At 51.2% G+C, this 21,315-nt stretch overlaps 6 protein-coding genes across 6 annotated transcripts; 3 read left to right on the top strand and 3 right to left on the bottom strand.

Moving 5' to 3' along the window:
- Positions 1-244: 244 nt before the first annotated feature.
- QC761_605680 (uncharacterized protein) lies at positions 245-4,843 on the bottom strand. The gene is made up of 4 exons (XM_062881015.1): positions 4,494-4,843; positions 4,101-4,423; positions 3,250-3,713; positions 245-3,194 (listed from the first exon to the last, which is right to left on the bottom strand). The coding sequence occupies exons 3-4, from the start codon at positions 3,587-3,589 to the stop codon at positions 1,105-1,107; spliced, it is 2,430 nt and encodes an 809-aa protein (XP_062729260.1). The 5' UTR covers positions 3,590-3,713; positions 4,101-4,423; positions 4,494-4,843; the 3' UTR covers positions 245-1,104.
- On the top strand, positions 4,164-6,891 carry RVB2 (RuvB-like protein 2). Its single transcript, XM_062881014.1, has 3 exons — positions 4,164-5,098; positions 5,171-5,397; positions 5,454-6,891. Exons 1-3 carry the CDS (start codon positions 4,937-4,939, stop codon positions 6,676-6,678), a joined length of 1,614 nt encoding a protein of 537 aa, XP_062729259.1. The 5' UTR covers positions 4,164-4,936; the 3' UTR covers positions 6,679-6,891.
- Positions 6,892-6,968: 77 nt separating this feature from the next.
- QC761_605660 (uncharacterized protein) lies at positions 6,969-8,411 on the bottom strand (the record flags this gene model as incomplete). The annotated part of the gene is made up of 1 exon (XM_062881013.1): positions 6,969-8,411. One exon carries the CDS (start codon positions 8,409-8,411, stop codon positions 6,969-6,971), a length of 1,443 nt encoding a protein of 480 aa, XP_062729258.1.
- UFD1 (ubiquitin fusion degradation protein) lies at positions 7,382-10,401 on the top strand. Its single transcript, XM_062881012.1, has 3 exons — positions 7,382-8,983; positions 9,081-9,356; positions 9,415-10,401. Exons 1-3 carry the CDS (start codon positions 8,981-8,983, stop codon positions 10,270-10,272), a joined length of 1,137 nt encoding a protein of 378 aa, XP_062729257.1. The 5' UTR covers positions 7,382-8,980; the 3' UTR covers positions 10,273-10,401.
- Positions 10,402-10,830: 429 nt separating this feature from the next.
- On the top strand, positions 10,831-13,242 carry QC761_605640 (uncharacterized protein; the record flags this gene model as incomplete). The annotated part of the gene is made up of 1 exon (XM_062881011.1): positions 10,831-13,242. The coding sequence occupies one exon, from the start codon at positions 10,831-10,833 to the stop codon at positions 13,240-13,242; it is 2,412 nt and encodes an 803-aa protein (XP_062729256.1).
- Positions 13,243-14,729: 1,487 nt separating this feature from the next.
- QC761_605630 (uncharacterized protein) lies at positions 14,730-16,168 on the bottom strand (the record flags this gene model as incomplete). Its single annotated transcript, XM_062881010.1, has 3 exons — positions 14,730-14,828; positions 14,881-15,441; positions 15,650-16,168. The coding sequence occupies 3 exons, from the start codon at positions 16,166-16,168 to the stop codon at positions 14,730-14,732; spliced, it is 1,179 nt and encodes a 392-aa protein (XP_062729255.1).
- Positions 16,169-21,315: the final 5,147 nt, after the last annotated feature.

The raw sequence follows: 21,315 nt of genomic DNA, 5'->3' as shown, positions 1-21,315 counted from the left end.
ATCTCATCCAACAGATTCAAACCGGGAAAATAACACACAAGTCTTGGCATCAGCTGCCCCCCAAAAAAAAAAGACGTGCCCAGTTTTGACTTTCTGCATCCCTCTTAACCAAGCCGCCGGAGCCCAAAGCTTAAGTATGACAGCTGACGTGATCTGTCTCACCCCTAGGTACTCCAGTTCCTGGCAAGGCTCTGTTTCCCTTCATAGACTGCTCACATTTAGACAAACCAAAATCAAACATAGATACACACATTACAATGTTTGATTTAGTAAATCTAACAATTAGCCCCCAACATATATGTCACTTGTCAGGCAGCTTAATCTGCCCATTTTACATCTAAGGTGAGGCGTCACCACCAAAAATACAAAACTCCTCGCTTCCCTTGACCTCGCCTTCCTCCTTCCTTAACCAACTTCAGATGCCATAACCTGCTGCCTGTCGGTGTTATTGATAGAAATAAGAATATGCCACTGACGAATGTAACGTCTGTTGTTCGTGGTCGAATATGATGTCGATGATAAAATCAACGAGGCTCCATTATAACACAAGGCTTCTTTCCTTTTACCTTCCCTTCCTGCCTCCCTCTAGTCTTCGCAACGTAATTTAAAGACAGCTTGTCAACCCCAAAACCAAGACGCTATGCTGTAAATCATAACAGCAATGCGATGCAAAAAAAACACATGAGTGGTTCCAACGTATGTACGTGAGCAAAGCGTTTATGTGTGCCAGGTAGTCACTGGCACACCATGCCTTTGTCCTTCCTTCCCACCCCAAAACATTCAACAAACCATAACGCCGTGCTGGTAAATCATACCAAAAGTCTCGGGGTGACCGAAAAGTCAAGGGCATAATGATGGAAAACCCAACGCTGTGAAGAAACAAGAAATGCACAGAATCGTAAAAATGCACACTCCCTCCCGTGGGGTAGTTGTAGACTCTCCAACCACACCGAGCAAACCCAGGCCAAGTAATCAAGGCTCTCTTCTCGTAGTATCTTGCCCCTAAATTCCAAATGGCCATCTTGTTACTGACCATATAGCCGGCATGGCAGTGCTTTGTCGTACACCTTGGCCCAGGTCTCCTCCCCCGGGTTGCTCAGACACCTAGGAGGCAACGCCCTTCGGAACTCCGTTCAGCCCCGCCATATTAGGGCTTGAATCAATCCTCCGTTTCTTCACATTTGTGTGGTAATCCGAATCCAACGCCTTCGCCATGTCGTCCACCTTTTCAACCTTGCCCTGGCAGTCCTGCAAGCCTGCCTGCAGTGTCTTGACCAGGTCAAAGAGGTGACGAATATCCGTCTTGATTTGAGCCGGCTCTGGGTAGAGCGTCGAGATGTACGAAACCATGTGGTCAAAGAGGCTCTTGGTGGTCAGGTTGTTGAAGCGGTCATCCAGGGTGCTTATACTCATAGTCAAAGAACCGATGTTGCTCTTCAAAGTGTCCTCGACCACTTGGTGATTCTTGGCCAGCTTATTGGCAGTCTCGGTCAGACTGTTGATCTGGACTTTGTTGTGTGTCGCCTCCGACTTCAGGTTGGTCAAGGCCAGGTCTAGTCGGGCAATGTCAGACCGCATATCCGGGTTGTCAAGAGTCTCCTGCTTAAGGGGCGCCTTGGCTTCGAGCGACTGCACCCGGTCTTCCAGTGCCGTGAAGTCGTTTTTAACTGCATTGATCAAATCGCCAAACTTGGCCGTAATGGCCTGCATGGTCGCCGAGAAGACTTGCTTCGATACCCCAGCAGAACCTGCCAGTGGCGCTTCGACAGTTGTCGGCGTCGTCACCATGGTCGGTGATTCGAATCGTTGTCGTTGCACTTTGCTGACTTCTGTTTGTAAGTTCTTGACGTTGCCTTCAAGCGCTTTCACATTCCCCTCCAAACCTTTAACCCTCTCCTCAAGGTTGGGGAACTGGACAGTAATGTCGCCCATAGCATCCAGCGTGTCCACATCAATGTTGGAAAGTCGCTCCTCCATCTTGTTGGTCTTATTGCCCACTGACCCCAACGTGTCATCGATACCGGAAAACCGCGTCTCCATCTTATTCACCTTATCAATCACTGTCATTAATCCTGTACGGATATCAAACATGTCGCCTGTGAGATTCTGCTGGTGTAGTAGAGAGGCGTTGGACTGTTCAAGCCTTCCCTCAAGCTGGTGCTGCCACGTCTTAGTGATGATGACAAGCCTCATGTCTAACTCGTTGCGCCACGATTCGGCAACAGTGTCGAGTTTTTGGACTTGATTTGCAAGCTCTTGGCTTTGGTTAGCCTGCGCTTCAGACTGTTGAGCGAGGGCCTGCCTTTGCTGCGAAAGGGCTCCTTCTTGTGCGGTAAGGGTTTGGGTGTGTGCAGCGAGTTTTTCAGAGTGGGTGTTGAACTCGCCCGAATGCTCGGCTAGGCTATTCGAGTGGTCATCGAGAATCCTTGTGTGGGACGCAACAAGCTGCGCCAATTCCTCCAAGGTCTTGGCCTGTCTGGAAAGAGCCTGCTCCAAGGTTTGGCACCTTTGACTGAGGTTACTGAAGGCAATTTCCATGGCCTGGGATTTCGCCTGCACCTCCTTGAACTTCCGATTCTGGGCTTCCAGCTCTTGCTTTTTCCCTTCTTCCAACTGCTGAAACCTCGCCTCAAACTTCGCCTCGAGTTTGGCGAACATGTCCTTGGTCGTTTCGTCACGACTCTTGAGATTCTCCTCAGCCTGTGCGATTTGGGTTGCAACGGCTTCGCCATGCTCTTTCCAGCCTTCCTCCTGCCTCTTCAGGCTTTCTTGTTGTTGCTCAACAGTCTTGGTCAAGGCTGCCAGCGCCGCCTCGAATTCTTCAGTCGATGCTTGAGATTGGGCTAGCGCGTGGGCTTGCAAGCCTGTCTGGTTCGGAAAGGAGGTTAAACAGTTAATGAAGAAAGTAATTGCGTTCTGCTCCATTGAGTGCAGCTTCCTGAGATGATGCTCCACGTCCTTGATTTCCTTGTCACTCTTGTCCCGATATTCCTTCTGCAAGTCTGGCACCGAAGCAAAGGAAGCGGCATTCCGCTTGGCTTTCTCGTACTCCTTGTTCCTCTGCGCCTGGCTTTTCTTAAGCAATTCCAGGTGCAGTTTGAAGCGTGTTTTCTCCGCTAGCATGGCTGCGAGGTGCTTCAAAGCCTCCTCAACCCCGTCAGCACCTTTTGTGGACACGTCTAGCTGGCGAGTTGCTAGAACAAATGCAATCGTTAGAGACAGTCCGTATATATCCACGGGACTACTTACGTGTTCCTGTGGCGGCATTACAGTCCTGACGAGCTCCGCCACTGACGGGGTCCGAGTCGATAGAAGCAACTAGTGATGCTACATGATGTGACGACAACTTTTGACGGTCACGATCTCGGTCTCGGTCCCGGTCCCTATCTCGTTCCCGCTCCCGGTCTCGTTCCCGGTCTCGTTCCCGCTCTCTTTCGCGTTCTCGATCTCCTGAACGATAATAATCGTCTCTCGACTCACGAGTGGAGTAATCGTCCCGACGAACATCCCGTGAGCCCCACGAGTCCCATCTCTCGTCGAGACCACGGCGGCTTGGGAGTGCCCCAGACGCCCGACGGTCGGAAGACATGTTGGAGCAGCGACCCGGACTGGGCCGAGGCGGCAAGCACAGAGTTGCTGGGACGTCTCCTATCTGTCGACTTTATGATTTTGTGACTGATGGTGCGGCAGCAACTCAACCACAGCCAGGGGTTCTGTAAAATCATGTTAGCAACTATTCGAATACATCGAGAATATATTCACACGCCCAAGACAAATCGCAAGGTTTACCACAATAACTCAAGAAACCCAAGGATGGTTTTCCAAGTCTAGATGGCGTCGGCAGGTAAAAGAAAATTGACATGTCTAGCAGTTGATAGCCATAAGAGAAGTCAACAGCCATGCAGCGAGCCGAAACATGAAGGTGGCTCACAAAGTGCATGGATGTGGTAGAGTAGGTAGGATAAGCCTATCAACTCTACTTCTGGTCCAGGATGTACACGAGTGTTGTATGAGGAGCACAAGGTACGTTGGCCTCAAGGATGTCGGTTTGTGTGCCCATGGCGCGCGGGCAAGAGATATGGAGAGAAGTTTACACTTACCGGAGCAGTCAGTGGCTGAGGGCCGAACGAGTGGCGCGGGGGAATTCCGAGCTTCGAAGGTCGTGCAAGTACAATGCGTCACGGTTGAACGACGCGGGGCTTGCTAATAACAAAGCGAGCAGTGTCAACAGAGATCCAGCAGCACCAGGGCATGCATGTAAAATAGAAACCAAGCCCAAAAAAAACAGGCAATCAACGCGGTGGTGAGCTGGAGATTGGAAGATTTATACTTTGAGCTCCAAGGTTTTATCATTGAGAGGCAGGCACACCCCCAGCAAACGGGTAGGCGCTAAGAGGCATGTTCCAATGGCAGCTGCGCTCTTCTGCGGGGGATCCTTGTCAGGAGAGAAGAAGCAATGTGTAGAGAGTTTGCTCACGCACAGTCCTACTTACTCGAGGAAACGCGTTGTCGATTCGAAAAAGAAAAGAAAAATCCAGGTCAGGTTGTCCGCTATTTTTTCTTTGACGGGTGGCTGATGGGAAACAGACATCGGAAGGCAACAAAAATATTGTGTAGTGTAGATATTCAAACAGGCACCGACCTCGCTCGGCCCGTCTCTATTCTCTGCCACACGGCGCTGAGCGAATGGTCTTTTGTATATCAAGTCGCCTGATCGATGCCCGCGACGCGTTCGAGAACAGTAGGCAGTGAAATTCGCGCGCCACTGTAGCAACAGCCCTAGACTTTAATAGCGTAGCATTCATTTAACCTACAGCGATTGATACCTCAAGCGGGGTACCCTGGACTGCTGAGCTGTCGGAAATCGGAATTGGGAACAGCAAGCCTTAATCTCGGTTCTTGGCATCTGCTCAGTTGATGCATACCCTGCCCCGATATGTGCACAGCGTCAAGACGCGATAACTCTAATCAGCAATCAGTCGAATCTCATCAGCCTCACGATTCCAAGAAGTGTTGGCGCGTTCATACCAGCTTCCTCGAACGGCAAAAATCTAACATCTTCGCCAAAGTCATTTGCAACAAGCGCACAATGGCTGCTGTAAGTAATTTTGGATATCACGAATCTTTGCCAAACCCAGGAACCAGAGAGCATACTGACCAAACCATGCAGCCCGTCGTCACCGTCTCCGAGAGCAAAGAGCTCCGGGGGCTCAACCTCATCGCCGCCCACTCGCACATTCGTGGGCTGGGTGTTGATGTCGATACCCTCGAGCCCAGAATTGCCTCCCAGGGCCTGGTAGGACAGGAGAAGGCGCGCAAAGCTGCCGCTGTGGTGCTGGAGATGATCAAGCAGGGGAAGATTGCTGGCCGCGCAGTACTTATTGCTGGACCCCCAAGGTTCGCAACGTCCAGCGCTAGATCCCAATCAACAGACACTAACCACCTGATTATAGTACCGGCAAAACCGCCATCGCAATGGGCATGGCCCAATCCCTCGGCTCCGACGTCCCCTTCACCACCCTCGCCGCCTCCGAAATCTTCTCCCTCGAAATGTCCAAAACCGAAGCCCTCACCCAAGCCTTCCGCAAGTCCATCGGTGTCCGAATCAAAGAAGACTCCGAAATCATGGAGGGCGAAGTCGTAGAGATCCAAATCGACCGCTCCGTCACGGGCGGCGCAAAGCAAGGGAAGCTCACTATCAAAACCACCGACATGGAAGCCATCTACGACATGGGCAGCAAAATGATCGACGCCATGACCAAAGAGCGCGTCATGGCCGGAGACATCATCTCCATCGACAAATCCTCCGGCAAGATTACCAAGCTCGGCCGTTCCTACGCCCGCTCCCGCGACTACGACGCCATGGGTGTCGACACAAAATTCCTCCAGTGCCCCGATGGTGAACTCCAAAAACGCAAGGAAGTCGTCCACACTGTCTCGCTCCACGAAATCGACGTCATCAACTCCCGCACCCAGGGCTTTTTGGCCCTCTTCTCGGGCGATACCGGTGAGATCAGGAGTGAAATCCGCGATCAAATCAACACAAAAGTAGCAGAGTGGAAGGAAGAAGGCAAAGCTGAAATAGTCCCCGGCGTGCTCTTCATCGACGAAGTCCACATGCTCGACATCGAATGCTTCTCGTACATCAACCGCGCCCTCGAGTCTGACCTCGCCCCCATCGTCATCATGGCCAGCAACAGAGGACACTCCAAGATTAGGGGAACAGACTATAAATCCCCCCACGGTCTCCCCCTCGACTTCCTCGACCGTGTATCAATCATCAACACGCACGCTTATAACGGCGACGAAATCAGGCAGATTCTTACTATTCGTGCCCAGGAGGAAGAAGTGGATATCACACCTGATGCTCTTGCCCTCTTGACAAAGATTGGACAGGAGGCTGGGCTGAGGTATGCGAGCAATCTTATCACTACTTCGGAGCTCATCAGGGCGAAGAGGAGGGGTGCGAGCAAGCAGATTGGTATCGAGGATGTGCAGAGGAGCTTCAAGCTGTTTTATGACCCGGGCAGGAGTGTGAAGTTTGTGCAGGATTCGGAGAAGAGGTTGATTGGGGAGGACGGGGCGGTGGATTTTAGGGTGCAGAATGGTGCTGGTGCTGCTCCTGCGGCGACGGTTGTGTCTGCGGTCGGGGGTGGGGAGAAGATGGATACCTCGTGATAGAGGGGAAATGTGTATGCTTGCTGTCTATGGGTATTTTTGCGTAGGCGTTACGGGATAGGGGATAAAAAGAGAATTGCTGTGTTTGTTTACATGGGGAGGCAGGTCATGGATTGTAACTGTAATGAAATAGATTGCTTTGAGAGACCAAACCGAGCATCACTGCCATGGTGGTGCACCAAGGGCTGTTAATGTGTTCAAATTACGAATTACGACATACTTGGGTATCACTGAAAACTCCTTTTCCGTCCCTTTTTTTGCTTCCCAAAAATCAAAAAATCGATGCAATGCTAAACAAAATCCGCCACCCTCATCCACCCTTCTGTCCCCTTGACTCTAAACTCAACCCCATCCCCAAAATACCCCGCCTCCCTCCACGCCTCCATAGTCTTGCCGTCAAAAGGCCCTTGTATATTCCCTTCTCCCCCATCCCGTCCGTCCACCCACATAAACTCCCACATCTTCTCTGCTGGTTGTGATTCTTCCTCTTCCGTTGCTGGCTCAACCCACCTCTCCCCCGTTTCATTATAATACATCCTGCACAACCTCTCCCTTTCATAATCATATATATCCGGGTACTCCCTCCCCATCAACTTGTCCGCGGCATCCGCAATATCCTCAATCGCCTCTTTAATCCTCTCCTGTTCCGCATCCTTCTCCTTTCTATCCCCACCAGCATCAACATCCATCTCATCCCCTCCCTCTCCCCCATTCTTCTTCTTCTTTTGTTTCTCCAACTTCCACCTCGGCACCTTCCTCTCCCTCTTCTGCCCCTTCCTAAGCCTAGCCAACGCCTCCAGCGCAGTTTCCCCCCTTTCTAGCTTTAGTATAAGCCGCGTCATCAACTCCCCAGTCGTAATCTTATCTTCCTCCTTTTGTCTCTTCCTCAACCCCTCCTCTCTCTTCTCATGCGCAGCAGCAGCAGCCTTCATTTCCTTTTTACTAACCCCCTCCAGCCAGCGGTCATGAACAGCATCAGCATCAGCAGCCTTCCTGATGAAATTCCCCGCCTCGTCAAAAGCGCCCTCTTCCTGCTCGGCGCGCATGTTGAAGGCGTCGATCTTGGGTGCATGTTTTTTTAAGCCTCCCAGGCCGACTTCCTCGTCTAGGCCCTCTTCTGCGATGGCGGCGGCGATGGTGTCGGGGTTTTCTTCTTCGTCGTCGTCTTCGTCATCGGAGAGGGTGGGTTCGGCTGAAGGGTTGATGGTGATGTGACCGCCTGATTTGGAGTCCCCTTCTTGACCTTCAATCTGGTCAACATCTAAAAAGTTGACAGTTTTGTCCTTTTTTTTGGAGGGTTTGTTGGAAGGTTTGGACTCAGTGTCTGAGTCGGCGGTGCCAAACATGTCGATTTCATCGTCCGAGTCTGGTTTAGAGGTGGTGGTGGGTTGGGAGTTGTAATTGTCGAGGGCTTCTTCGAGGTTGACCTTGTCGCTGCGGGCTTCGGCGCGGGCTTCAAAGTGCTCGTTTTCAGAGTCGGAGTCGTAGCCATCGATGTTTACTGCTCCGCGTTTTGTTGCGCGGGTGGAGGAGCCGATTACGTCGGCGGCGAGGGTTTGGTCTTGTTCTTCTTGGTCGGATTCGTCCGAGTCGGCGGTGGGTGCGAGGGCGGAGGGGTTGCGGATGTCGAAGCGGACTTTTTTGGAGGAGGATTCGGAGGTTGAGCCGTGGTGGGTGCGGGCGAAGGCTTCGGAGGCGCGTTTGGGGCGCGCGGCGGAGAAGCGGGAGGCCATGGTGTGGTTGTAATGGGGGTGGTGGTGGTGGTGGTGATGGTGATGGTGGTGGTGAGAGTGAAATGGGAAGTTGAGGACGCGATATGTTGCGATTATCGAGATGAGAGGTAAGCGATAAGGGTTGGGGTTGGGGGAGGAATGACGTCAGGAGGCTCGGTCGTGATGGTGAATCTAAAGGTTTCACATGCAGCGCCAGGGAGCGCCTTGTGGTTGCCAGCTTAGCTCTCTCGAGATTCACTTGATAATAGTATATATACGCTCAGTAGAGCATCGAGTAATCTTCAGACAATTTCTGAATACATAAAGTTGTTGAAGGTCGCGCCACAGCAGCCACAACACCCCGCGGAACCCCACAGTGCGCATTGAGCTTGGGCCGCGACTGTGACGGACAGTAGGTATGTCATCCACTGGCTGCCTTCGGAACCTCAACGACCAGCTGCCATTCACTTTCTTCTTTTGCTACCACAACGCCGCATTGGAAGATACAGCAGCTTCTTACCTCCCCCCAGCAACGCAACCAAAGCTACGCGGTTTTACAGGCAGCTTTAAATCTCGGTCCATCAAGCAAAATGGTAAGCTCATCCTTGCACCCTTGGCAGCGCCGAGATATCACCACCCCGCCGGCAACACAACCTCGAAAGCACGTTGCTGATGTCTGATTACAAACAGTTTGGCTACGGAGGCGGGGGTAGAGCCCCTCGCGTACAGCGATTCGATGAATACTATCGCTGCTACCCATTGGTCATGGCCCCCGGCGCCGAACGCCCCGAGCTCAACTACGGCTCCAAGATCTTCCTCCCTCCTTCGGCTCTCGACAAGGTATCTAGGTTACACGTCCAGTGGCCGATTATGCTGGAGTTGATCAACGGGGCCGAGGGCAAGCACACACATGCTGGCGTGCTAGAGTTCGTGGCCGAGGAGGGCAGGGCTTATGTTCCTCAATGGGTATGTGTGCTACAAGTCACTTGTGAAGGAGTATAAGTGCCGTGCTAACCAGTGGTAGATGATGCTAACACTCAAACTCGACGTCGGCGACATGATCCAAATCAAGACGACCTCTCTCGAGCTTGCCAAGCTGGTCAAGCTGCAACCCCAGTCAGTCAACTTCCTCGACATCAGCGATCCACGCGCCGTTCTCGAAAAGGCCTTTCGCAACTTTGCCACTCTGACCAAGGGTGATGTTTTCAACTTTGAATACAACGACGAGATTTACGAGATGGCTGTGCTGGAGGTCAAGCCCGAGACGGACAAGATGGGCGTCTGCATGATAGAGACCGATGTCAGTGTTGATTTTGCCCCACCAGTGGGTTATGTCGAGCCTGAGAGACAGCCTCGTGGAAGCGGCACCAGCACTCCGCGCAGTGCCATGGGCCCAGGTGGAGTGGCTCCCGGAGGTCTGATGCACAGCCAGGGGACCATGGCGCAAGCCATCAACTACGGTGCCATTGCTCCCAGCGCAGTTAACGTCATGATCGGGAACTTTGCTGGGGAGGGTAACCGGCTGAGCAAGAAGGGAAGTAAGGCGTCAACACCAAAGCCGGCGACTCCAGTTGCTGGTGCGTCAGTTAATATCGGGAATGTTGCGCTACCTGCTGCGGCGCTGCCCAAGAGAAGGAATAACGGTCCGGCGCCGTTGCGTTTGCCGCCAAATAAACTGTTCCTGGGGTATGAGATCAAGCCTGTCAAGACAGCTGCTGACAAGGAGAGAGAGGCGGCGAACGCCAAGCAGCCTCACTTTGCTGGCCGAGGACAGACGTTGCGCGGAGTGGTCAAGAATCCAGAGGACGAGGAGAAGCCTCCGGTTGAAAAGAAGCCAGAGGAAAGGAAGGGAAGGCGGTTGGATGGCAAGGACCCCCGGTAAATGGCTGATGGCATGAAAATTCACTTTGACCAATGCATTGTTTGGCGTTTGGGGTTTTTGGGAAAGGCAAAGGGACAGGAGGCAAACTGCTATAGTGGATAGAGAAGTCGGCAGCAGTCAGCAGAGTGCAGTCCTGGATTCTGGGACTGGGTTTTGCTTTTATGATTTGCTATGCCCAGAGTGTTTAAATCCCTTCTAGCACGTGAACTGAGAAATACTATCTATCTAATGCAGCACACCACTTGTTTTCTGATATATATATATATATATATGTTGATAACTGTAATGGCCTCTGTTAACCCTAACCCGATGGCTGTTCTGGAGGGTACTTGCACCAAAGCTTGTGCCCCACTATCGGCCAAGGTTTGACAGATGAGCGAGTGAACCATTCACAGCTCACAGGCCGTCCCGCTTCCGGATCTCTTTCTTTCAACCATCGAACTGCGACTTGCATCTTCTTGCCTCGAGCCGCGTTTAATTTGCACTTGCACTCGATAAAAAAAACTTGTCGTTCCAACCTGTTGCTTCTCACTAGATGGTCGTCCACACAAACTCGCCATGAAGACTCGCAACGGTGGTGTGGTGGTGTCTCACACACCTGGATCCGCTACGTCGCCGGTGCTGCGCCGGAGCTTGCGGCCTCGTACTCCGCGCCAAGATGCCGGCGTCCAGGGGGGTGCGTCGTCAGGAGGAGAGGCCGATGATCCCCACGTTTCGCTCAGCAGCCGGGTCACCAGGAGCTCAGCCTCGTCTTTCAGCTCTACCACCTCCACCAACGGCCATCGTGTGGTACAATCACCGCAGCAGCAGCAGCAGCTAATCACCACATCGCTTCCATTTCGGACGCCTGTCGGGTCGTACGGCAAAAGAGCCGTGTCACCGGGTGCTTTGTCGGCTGGTACCGCTCGTCGTCGCTCAAAACGCACGAGACACAGGTCGGGGTTTTACAATGATGAGAGTGAGGGTGACCCTGAGGAGGATGATCATGGGAGCTTCACGACGACGCTGGGTGTTGGTGCCAAGCGCACCGGCAGTCCGAGACGGAGTAGTGCTAGGTCTGTGAAGAGGAGGAAGCAGACGACGCCTACTAGACAGACGCTGCGGGCTGGGCAATTGTTGCTCAAGCCGCCCAAGACAGCGACTACTACGCCAGAGGCTGTCGCTGAATCCAGACCTCAGGAAGTGTTCATTCCCAACTGGGTCAGTCTGCCCTGGTTCTTTTGGGAGCAGGTCTTTCAAGATGCCTCCTCGTCCCTTGAAGACTCGCACAGAGCGAAATGGCTTCTTGCTGCAAGCACAATCTGTCGAGCTTTGGAAGAGCCTGCCATTACTGCTTTATATCGTCGCCCTCCACTGGCCAGCAGGGGCATGGCACACGGCCTTGTGTCGCTCCTTGCTAAAGACCCGAGCACGACGTTATTTGCCTACCGGACCAAGATCAGGAGACTTTCTATCGATGTCAATGAGATTGCTTCCAAGCTTCACAGGGGTGAGCCGCTCGACTTTACACAGCTGCTGCGTCACCTCCCCGAGCTCAAGGCGCTGGAGCTGTACCATTGGAAGGACGACCCGGTGATGAGGGATATGGGGAGCAACCTCCGCTGGCGGTATCCCAGGCAACTGTTCCAAGGGTTGGAGGCGTCGGGTGCGAGGCTGGTGGAGTGGCGATGGAATCGCCGGTTCACGGAGCACGCGTTTGACTGGGGGGAGATCAAGAAGATTCATGAGAGGGAGTTGTCCAGTGTGAAGAAGGTGACCTTGCTCAATTACCAGCTTCCTTCTCTTGAGGCCACGTCGAGGGATGATGAGGCGGAGGTTTTGGAAAGGGATAACGTTTTTGTGAAAAATATGGCCGACGCGATCAATGCCTTGTCGCAACTGGAGCATGTCGGGTTTGAGTACTCGAATGCAGTCGACGATAGGATCCTTCCAATGCTGCCCAGGAACCTTAGAGGTCTCGATCTGATCAACTGCTGCGAGATTACCGACGAGGATCTCGCCAGTTTTTTGCTCACGCACGGCAATAGACTGGAGAGCTTGACGCTGAGGCATAACCGCGCGCTGTCGCTTTCGTGGCTTACGATTTTGGGGAAGGCGTGTCCGAGGTTGAAGTGGGTAGTGATGGACTACAAGATTGGGGCGCAGATTGAGCTGGGGTATCGGAATGTTGATGCGACGTGTGGGGTGCTGGAGAGGTTTGAGAGTGCGCCTGTTTGGCCGGAGACGTTGATTGGGATCGAGCTGAAGGATTTCAAGCATTGGACTGCGGAGGCGGCCGAGGTTTTTTTTCGGTCGCTTGTTGATTGCGCGGGGGGGCTGTCTAGGTTGAGGGAGATTGACTTGAAGGTTATGCTTGATGTGCCGTATCAGCAGAGGTCGGATTTTAGGGACAGGTGGCGTAATACGCTCAGGAAGGTGTTTTTGAGGGATGATTTTAATGAGGATACGGGGATTACTTCGTTGAGAGCTGCTCCTGCTGCTGCTGTTGGTGGGGAGGTGGTTGAACCCCCTCTGTCTGTGGCCAAGAAAACCAAGAAACGGGGCGTGGATAGCCCGTCGAGGAGAAGCAGCAGGATCAGGGAGCAGTATTCCAACCCCTCCAGCCGGGCTAGTAGTGTTGGTCGGGATTTGAGGGGTGGTAGGGTGGCGGAGAAGAAGGGGTTTGGGTTTTCGTATGCGGAGCCGGAGACGGATGGGGAGGATATTATGGGAGAAGATAATGATGATGATATGGAGGTTGATGATGAGGAAAAGGAGGAGGAGAAGGAGGAGGAGTTGTACTATAAGCAGGGAATGTGCAACAGGGTGGAGGTTGTGCTGGACAATGGGAAGCCGGTGGCGATGCCGTACAGCATGAATGACTTTGTGGATGTGGACGAGGGGGGGAGCGGGGAGGGGAATGATGATAGTGATGAGGATTGGGATGGGGGGGATGGGGGGGAGGGGGAGGATGAGGGGTATGCTTGGTGATAGTTTTTTTTTTTTTTCAGGTATTGAGCTGGCTCGAGTTGGCACCGGGAGTTAAACCTGTGTGTGAAAGGGCTGGGTTACGGTACAGTCAGGACGGGACGGCTGTAGATTCACGGTTTTCTTTTTCTCTTTCGTTTCTGTCTTTGTGTTTCTTTCCTGTCTTCACTGGAGTTCTTGCACTGTACACTGGCGTTTGGGGGTTTCTCAAACTCGAAATTTGACCGGGCAGGGTGGGGGGCGTCTACTGGTGTTGACTTTTTTGCTACTTTATATCTTACACACATGTGGTCGCAATGGAGGCGGGAGGGGTGGGGTGGTCTAATACCTGGGAATTTGCCCTGATACCTACAGGAGGAAACAACAGTACAAATAATGCAGGAAAGGAAGGGTATAAGGGACAACAGGACGTATATACTTTAGAGTTTGGGAGTTGGGGAGGGGTTTGTGTGGGAGTATTGTACTGTTTAATTAGCTTGTGTAAATGGAATCAAGGACAGTGTTAATGAACCTGGGCTGTTGGGGTAGTGATTCTTTACGTGTGCCCGCCCTGTCGGATGTGGCCTTAAGGATCGTAGGTAGGTATGCGTGTGAAATATGTTGTTGCTGCTTGGCTGTACTAAAGGGTGTTCATTACAAGGCAAATATGATCCAGGTAATGTTTATAGTAATGTAGATCAACTTCTTCTGTTGGTCAACAAATAGGGAGGGACACAGTACCCGGAATGGCAATGCAAGGTTTGTGGGTGTGTATTGTTCTGGCCTACCTAGCAACACCGCTGAATCGATCAGCACCACAGAAAATGTTTACTCGTGATATCAATCTTAGCTCCATGGTTGACTCTCAATCAAAGCATGGCCGGTCGGTGATCAGTGTCCAAGGAGGAGCGCAGTGATGCAATGACAAGTTTGAACATTTCATGTGCCCAAAATGTAGCCCACATCCTCTCCTTGGCACCTGCCACACGACTTCCCTCCAGTTTCAAGCATGTCATCAGCCAAGGCCATATCAATCATGTCATACAGTATAGTAAACACCTCTCTCCACTCCCATGTTTAAATTAAATCTTGCCAGTTCCAACGCTATACCAATATTCCCAGACGCCCCAGCAGCAAGCTCAGTTCTTAGTTTATTACACAAGTTACAACATATCCCCCATCCCATTTCCCCCTTATCTCCCCCCTTCCTTTTCCCTCCCCCCAGGTGCTTCCCCCCTATCTATCCATCCAGGTTAAAAAGCAAAGGCTAGCAACATAGAGTACCCTGAAGCAACGGTATATAATGCCTCCTCCCCCTTCCCCCCCAATATGCAAATGCAACTCAAGTAACCTTTCTTCCCTTCTCTTTCCCCATAAAATCAACCCCTAGTCAAACGTGCCCTTTCCCAATTAGTTCCCTCCTTCTTTTCTATATCGACCGCTGGGTTGGAGCAGAGAGAAGTAAAACACCCTCATAAAGTCTTGACGAGGATGACAGATAGCGTGGACAACTAAACCCTGCAGCCCTTGCACTTCCATTTCCTGCCCAGTTTCTTCGCTGTCTTCTTATCGTCTACACAGCGATCGTGCCACAACCGGTTTGTGCATTCCTGCTCCCACAATTAGTCACTTGTCTGTCGAGAAGATGGCAAGAAAACATACCTTGTTCCCACAAACAACCATCTCACTGACCGGCACCGGCTCCCCACATCCCACGCAACACCCCCCAGTCCTCTTCCCCTTCCTCCCCTCCTCACCACCCCCACCACTAACCTCTCCATTCACCGCTTTGCTCTTCCTTTCCCTCGCCTCATTCAGCAACGCCGTCGACTCAATCACCTCATTCTCCCCCAACACCCTCCTCGCCAACAGCGTGCTAACATGTTTACTAAACTCTTCCGCCCTCGCCTGCTTCTCCACCAGCCACCCCGCCTTGTCCTTCACGAATTGCAAAAAGGCCTTAGGCAGGTACTGCTGTGATGAAAGATGCTTCCGGAGAATAAAGGCGTCCCATTCTTGCATGTACTCTTTTTCTTCGTGGTTGAGATCGATGAAATCCTGAAGGGCCTCGCGGTGCTTAAGCAAGAGCCAGGAGTCGTCTATCGGGTACTGAGGGACTGGGGTGCCGGGTTCGAGGGCAACTTTACTGTATGGGTCAAAGAGTGGCTGCTTCGTCTTGGGAACAAGGACGGCTGGTCTGGTGGGTTTTTGGGGGGCCGGTTTCTGCTGAAATTAGCGAGTTGCTCTGTCCGTGGTGTACTGAATGCAAAAAAAAAAAAAAAAATGACATGACATGAAGGTAACTGAGAATCGGTTGTGTTGGTTGATGACGGTGACGATGGTGGTAAGAGGGATGATGCTGATAACGAAATTGGCGATGATGGGGGTGCGAGGCGAAAGAATGTACTGCTGTGTCACTCTACTAACTTACTGGCTGTGGCTTCGCCGGCTTCCCATTATTCACAACATCCCTATCGTTGTCCGGACCCAGCCTATGCTCAAGCCAGCTCTCGTCCCCATTCACATATTTTTCCACATCCAGCGGTTCCACCGGTAGACCAAGCTGGTACACCTTAGGTCTGAGCGGACTGCCCGGGTTCTCGCTGTTGGGCTTGACAGTAACGCAGCAGCCCAGCTTGGGCCGAATTTCAAAGCTGAACAGGTACTGTGGGTGGCTCTGGTAGTGTAGCCGGAGCTGGGTCAAATTGTCGTTCTCGGCGGCGCAGACGATGCAGATGAACTTCACCATCTGCACCTGTTCTGGGGGCAGGAGGTAGGTGATGACGTGCTCGTCAACTTGCTGATTCGCCCCAATTTCCACCGCGTCGCCAAACTTCCTCCGCTTCTTGGGTTCCTTCCCAACAGCCGTATTCCACATCTGCCTAACATTGTAGTTGACATTCTGTTTTGTGCGTCTCGACCTGTTGGGTGTCGTATCACCGTCAGGCATGAGCTCGTCGGGAGTGTCTGGGAGCGACCCCCCGTTGACATTCCCATTCGCAACCACCTTGTTGTGTCCATCAGGATCAAACGCCGTGATGCAAGGAAGAACATCCTTAGTGTGCTCCCGCATAGTCTTCTGGGTGGAGATGGCCGTCAACCACCGCACATCCACATCCATAAGAAAGTTTGTGGCGATATCTTGACTGACATGCTTTTTGACTCTAAGCCGCATCGTCTTACGGTGATTTTTGTTAAAAATGTCCGCAATACTGGCGCTCATGACCCATTGTCGTGGTGGCAGCCCGCCGCTGTTGTTACTGTACAAAAGATCCTCATCGCTGACGGTGACGAGGTCACGTGGTGGCCAGTTGGGATCACCAGCAGACTGAAGCTCAATATGCACAGAGTACGTGTTGGCCAGACCAAACACAGCGTCGTCGTCGCGTTCGAGGGAAATTTTGGCTTCTGGAATGTGGAATGGTCGGATGGAGTAAAAACGTGCCATGGGGGACTGACCAGCGGGGTTCTTGAAGACTTTGATGTCACAAACCTGGCTGTCGACGTGGAGGACGACGGGGTGGTCGCCTTTGTATCCCATGATAGTGAGTTGACATCGAGCCTTGATTTGCGAGACATCTTTGATGTTCGGCGGAACCAGTCCGTTCATGATGCCATTTTTGACCCGGGGAGCATCCTTGTGACTGACTTTGAGAACCTCGATGCGAAGACCACGTTTGGAGTTGCTCCAGTCTTCGTAGAGAGGAAAGACATCTTGATCATTTTCGAGGCGGCGACGTTTGGCGGCGCGTTGAGTGGTGTCAAGCTGGTTGGTGATCTGATCAACAGAGTCACGAGACTCTGAAGATGTCTTGTTGCCCATCTGGGACGTCAGGCCGTCGTATGCCTTTTTCCAATTCCGATGCAGGTACGGAAGGCCACGGGCGCGAGGTTTTGCAGTCGTCATCGCTATTATATAGCATTAGTGGCTGAATGGGGGCGGAAAATGAATTGAAAGGTCGTCAGATGAAAGCGCCTTTGATGAAAATGATAAAGATTGGTGCCTGTCCAGGTGAGAATCAATGTAGCGGTTGATGACAACTGATGGATACCGAGTTCAGAGAAGGCTGCAGTACCTATCGTTGCTTCCCAGGCTGAGCGGGTGTTTTGGTAGCTCTGGATAGCTAGCATACCAGAGGCGGGGACTAAAAGGTGGAAAGATGACGCAGATGAAAATTACAAATGAATATGATATTCGGCATCGACGGCGACAATTGAAAAAAAAAATAAAAAAATAAAAATTGAATAGATTGAATTGCCAAAATGAGGTTCTGCCCCAGGCTGCGTGTGGGAGCGGCAGCAGGCTGACCATAGAAAAATGTGGGGAAATGCCGTCAACAGTGTGTACACATGTGTCTGGTTTGGTCTGTGGCGCTTGCCTTAGATATGACAAAAAGGGGGGGAACATGGGATGCCGTGGTTGAAACACCAAGAAAATGATGGTGATGGCTGTCAGTGTTCTGAGAAAATCCAGAAGGGCACAGCCTGGCGCTGCACTGGTGCAGAACCATCTTCACTTGGACAGGAACTCCTGTACAAATCAAATACGCATCAAAAACAGGGCCAAGGGCACGAGGAGTGAGACAGGGAGAAGGAGAACGCGTACCTGATAAGCGAATGGACAGACAACGAGGCAGAAGAGAGATTCTACAACTTCGCGATTGTGCCACTCAAAAAACTGTCGCGAGTCGTGGGGCCGAACACCGTGCTTCGCTCACTGAAATGGTTAGCGGCGTGTCGCGGTAGCAGGGTACTTGTCTGTGGGGGTAGTTTCACCCGAGGTGCATGTACCCTGTTAACAGCCCTGGTCACCCTCTCCGAGACAGCCAATTTGACGCCAGCTTGGTTGAATATGACCAAAATCACAAACAACCAAGGGGTGACTGGCTGTGAAGGTAGGGCTGTGGGAGGATGGGGCTGTCGGACCAGGCGGGGTGCCTGTGAAAAAGATCCCGGAAGCTTTGTCTTGACTCTTAGATGAACCTGCAAAAAGGACTCGGTTGCACTGTTTGAAAAGATGCGAAAAGGAGGAATCAATGCCCGTCGAGTCTGAATATCATCTTGTGGCCTCAAAACTGGGATGAAAAAGCTGCAGCTGGTGTCTCAGACTCTCTTTGTGGCGGTCCAAGGCTGGTGTTAAGGTGGTTTGCTAGCGCCTGCCGTCAGTCATTGGCAGCATGAGCAGAGAATGTATAAAGATGAGAAAAGTCGCCAAAAGTGTCAGACAAAATTGTTAATATGTCGCAGGATCAGATCTCATGACACAAAGCAGGCTAGTTGAGGGAGGTTCAGGGTTGGGTGTGGGTTGTGGTAGGCTGTAAGGTCGGAATCCGCTTGGCCACCTGCCGCTCAACCTCGAGGAACGGACTGCAAGATATTTGCGAAAACAACCGACTGAAGGCAGCTACTCGTTTTCAGAATGGCCAGGCCCAGCAGTAATTTGGTCCTGGGATTCGAGACCGATAGGCATGAAGGACTGGAGACATTATACCAGGGCGGCAGCATGTAGATTAAACCCCTGAATGACGCGTGCAACACGGGTCAAGGGGCAGACAACTTAGCACAAAGAATGTTTACCGACTTGCTGGTTTGACAATAGATGATGGAGCCAGTGGGTAAGGGCATGGTTGACAGTGGTGGTGGAAACCATCCTGCCGACAATGAGCTTGACAGTTCGTCTGCCCATCATGGAAGACTTTTGCCGGGAAGGACACATCAAGCAAAAAACACCAAGATTAGGAAGAATCTCGTGACACTATAATTACTGATATCTTGCTAAATCTTGCTTGTCTCGGAGCTTCAAACCCGAGTTAGTCACGATGGCTTTGTTAGTGCGCCTCCGAGGCCACAAACGACAGCCTCGCCTTGCTCAAGATAAAAATCAAACAAATCAGCCACAAAACTTCGATTTCGACCAGACTATTACCGTTTGTTGAAGGAAATCCCTTTCAAACAGTCACCAAGCTGGTTGTATGTTCCTCCAGTTACTTTAATCGAGAAAACGGTGTCTGGGATTATCTGGGCTGGAGACGCACATCGTGTTGTTTCTGAATTAGCTGAACCAGATCCACACTTTCAGCTCAGAGAAATTTGGTTTCGGGTCTGCTATACTAGATAATATCAAAACGAGCTTATCAGGCTTCTAGGTGAATCCTCCTCTATTGTTGGACAGACGCATGCTTAAAGCTTATTAAACACTGGCCAAGATCGCCTCTGATGATTTCAGGTCCAAAATTATAAGTGATAGATAAGCTGCTTAGAGCAGCTAAAAAGAGACTGAAAAGACTGTCTATTAACTATTTGTACTTGCTTAATTGATTGATTGATTGATTGATTGATTGGTTGGTTGATTGATTGATTGATTGATTAAAAATCGAGCCTGGGGCATCCTTCCGTGCCTGGTTACTACCAAAGTATGGAATGAATCTTGGAAGGATGGCAGTCACGAATGTTGCCCTATTTGCCTCACATATAAGAGAAGAGTGTACTGTGTGGTTTTGGTTTCAATGAGGCATACCTAAAACGGCTCATAACAGAGAGAAGGTGACAAGACAATGCTTGACTAGGTAAAGAACAGTATGATGTTGGTGTTCCGAGACCGAAAACGAACCAGTTCCAGAAAGGCTGCTATATCTCGACGCTGTGTAATCGGTTACACTGATCAAGCCATACCAGATAACCAGGAGGTGACCGCACTGCTTCGCGAAACTTCATAGCAAGGTTGAACTCACGATCAATCCGTTATGTGGCACAATGGCTTCATAATAAGAACCTTCGAGGAAATGGTTCACATTAGTGGTAGCTTGACTTTCATGTCTTCTATGCGCTGGATGTCGAAAGTATCATCAGAAATCAGGTATCGATGTTGTGGTCAAGATGCAATAAATATTGACGAAGTTGACCATCTCGTATGTTCCCATTTCATCGGTTGTGGACACAATTTTCGAGCGTCAAATCTCTGATTGTAACTTGCTAGTAACCCTAGAGGTACATTGGGGGTTTCCAAGGGGTAATGGAACAGATGACCTTACTAACAGTTGGTGGTTGTGTGTATTCCTTGGCCAATGTCTTGCAACTGGACAGCAAACATGGATGCGCGAACTGCTAAGTTCTCGGTTTGGGCTGTGGTGAGTTATGTGTTCGTTATGGTGCTCCTATGGTGCTCCTATAGTGCTTGTTGTATCCAAGGGCCAAATTAGTATCAGTAGGTAATTATTAGGTAATCATAACACTGGCAGCTTCAAGATGCACCTGTTAGTTGGGGTCGATAGGCTATGATGGATCAATAGATTCTGGCAAACCTATGCTTCTGGGAGAGCCTAGCTACATGTTGTTCGACAGCGAGCTGGCTCAAGTCTGCGTCACCAGCTCTCATCACGACACAGGGTTTCCGAGAAAAGTCTGTCGGTAGACATATCATGGCTCTTGATTTAGTTTCCCAATCCAGATTTTGATACTCGGGTAACCGCTAGCCAACATTCGCATGGGGCTGTACACACACATACCTCGGACAATAGACTCCGTTCGAGTTGGTGTAGCACTCAACTTTCCGCCAGTCGATTCCCCGACGGTGACGGCCGAGCGATTTCCGCTAAACCCGAGGGGGAGTCTTCATTTAAACATGGTGTGCCATAAGTTGTCAGAAGTGATAAGCCCACCTTCAATCAATCATGAAGAAAATAAACAGCTTCTCAACCCTACCTGAGTATCGGTGCGTCAAGCATAGGTCAGATAGTCGACAAGAGTCGTTACTCCTCATTGGACGGAGCTGACAACTCTCGACTTAAAGATTCAGCAAAGGAAAGTGCAACCTTCGAAAACCAAGTCAAGTCAAAATGGCAGAAACGATCGAGTCCCACCATCCGGACAAAGCAGGAGCGCAGCCCATAACACAGATCCTCAACAAAATATCAATGTCCAAATGGCCTAGGGTGGCGGTCTCGAGCGGTTGCCTCAGTTAACCCATAGTACCTATGTCAGGGCGAAGTCAACCCACAGCGCTGGCGCCGGCACTGCCTGGTTCGAGTCCGTGGTAAAGCTACTTTTTGGTATTGAATTTTGGGCTATACTTTGTTTTCTTAGTTGTTTCTGTTTTGA

This window comes from Podospora bellae-mahoneyi, chromosome 6 (genome assembly GCF_035222275.1).
Source record: "Podospora bellae-mahoneyi strain CBS 112042 chromosome 6, whole genome shotgun sequence".
Taxonomy (NCBI): Eukaryota; Fungi; Ascomycota; class Sordariomycetes; order Sordariales; family Podosporaceae; genus Podospora; species Podospora bellae-mahoneyi.
The sequence above is the reverse complement of the archived record's forward strand: the minus strand, read 5'-3'. Positions and strand labels throughout refer to the sequence as shown.

Coding starts and splice junctions, on each gene's coding strand:
- QC761_605680 (XM_062881015.1), bottom strand. CDS start 3,589: ATGTCTTCCGACCGTCGGGCGTCTGGGGCACTCCCAAGCCGCCGTGGT. Junction 3,195..3,249: donor TAATGCCGCCACAGGAACAC/GTAAGTAGTCCC, acceptor CATTTGTTCTAG/CAACTCGCCAGCTAGACGTG.
- UFD1 (XM_062881012.1), top strand. Junction 9,357..9,414: donor GGGCTTATGTTCCTCAATGG/GTATGTGTGCTA, acceptor AACCAGTGGTAG/ATGATGCTAACACTCAAACT.
- RVB2 (XM_062881014.1), top strand. CDS start 4,937: ATGTGCACAGCGTCAAGACGCGATAACTCTAATCAGCAATCAGTCGAA. Junction 5,099..5,170: donor ACAAGCGCACAATGGCTGCT/GTAAGTAATTTT, acceptor CAAACCATGCAG/CCCGTCGTCACCGTCTCCGA. Junction 5,398..5,453: donor CTTATTGCTGGACCCCCAAG/GTTCGCAACGTC, acceptor ACCTGATTATAG/TACCGGCAAAACCGCCATCG.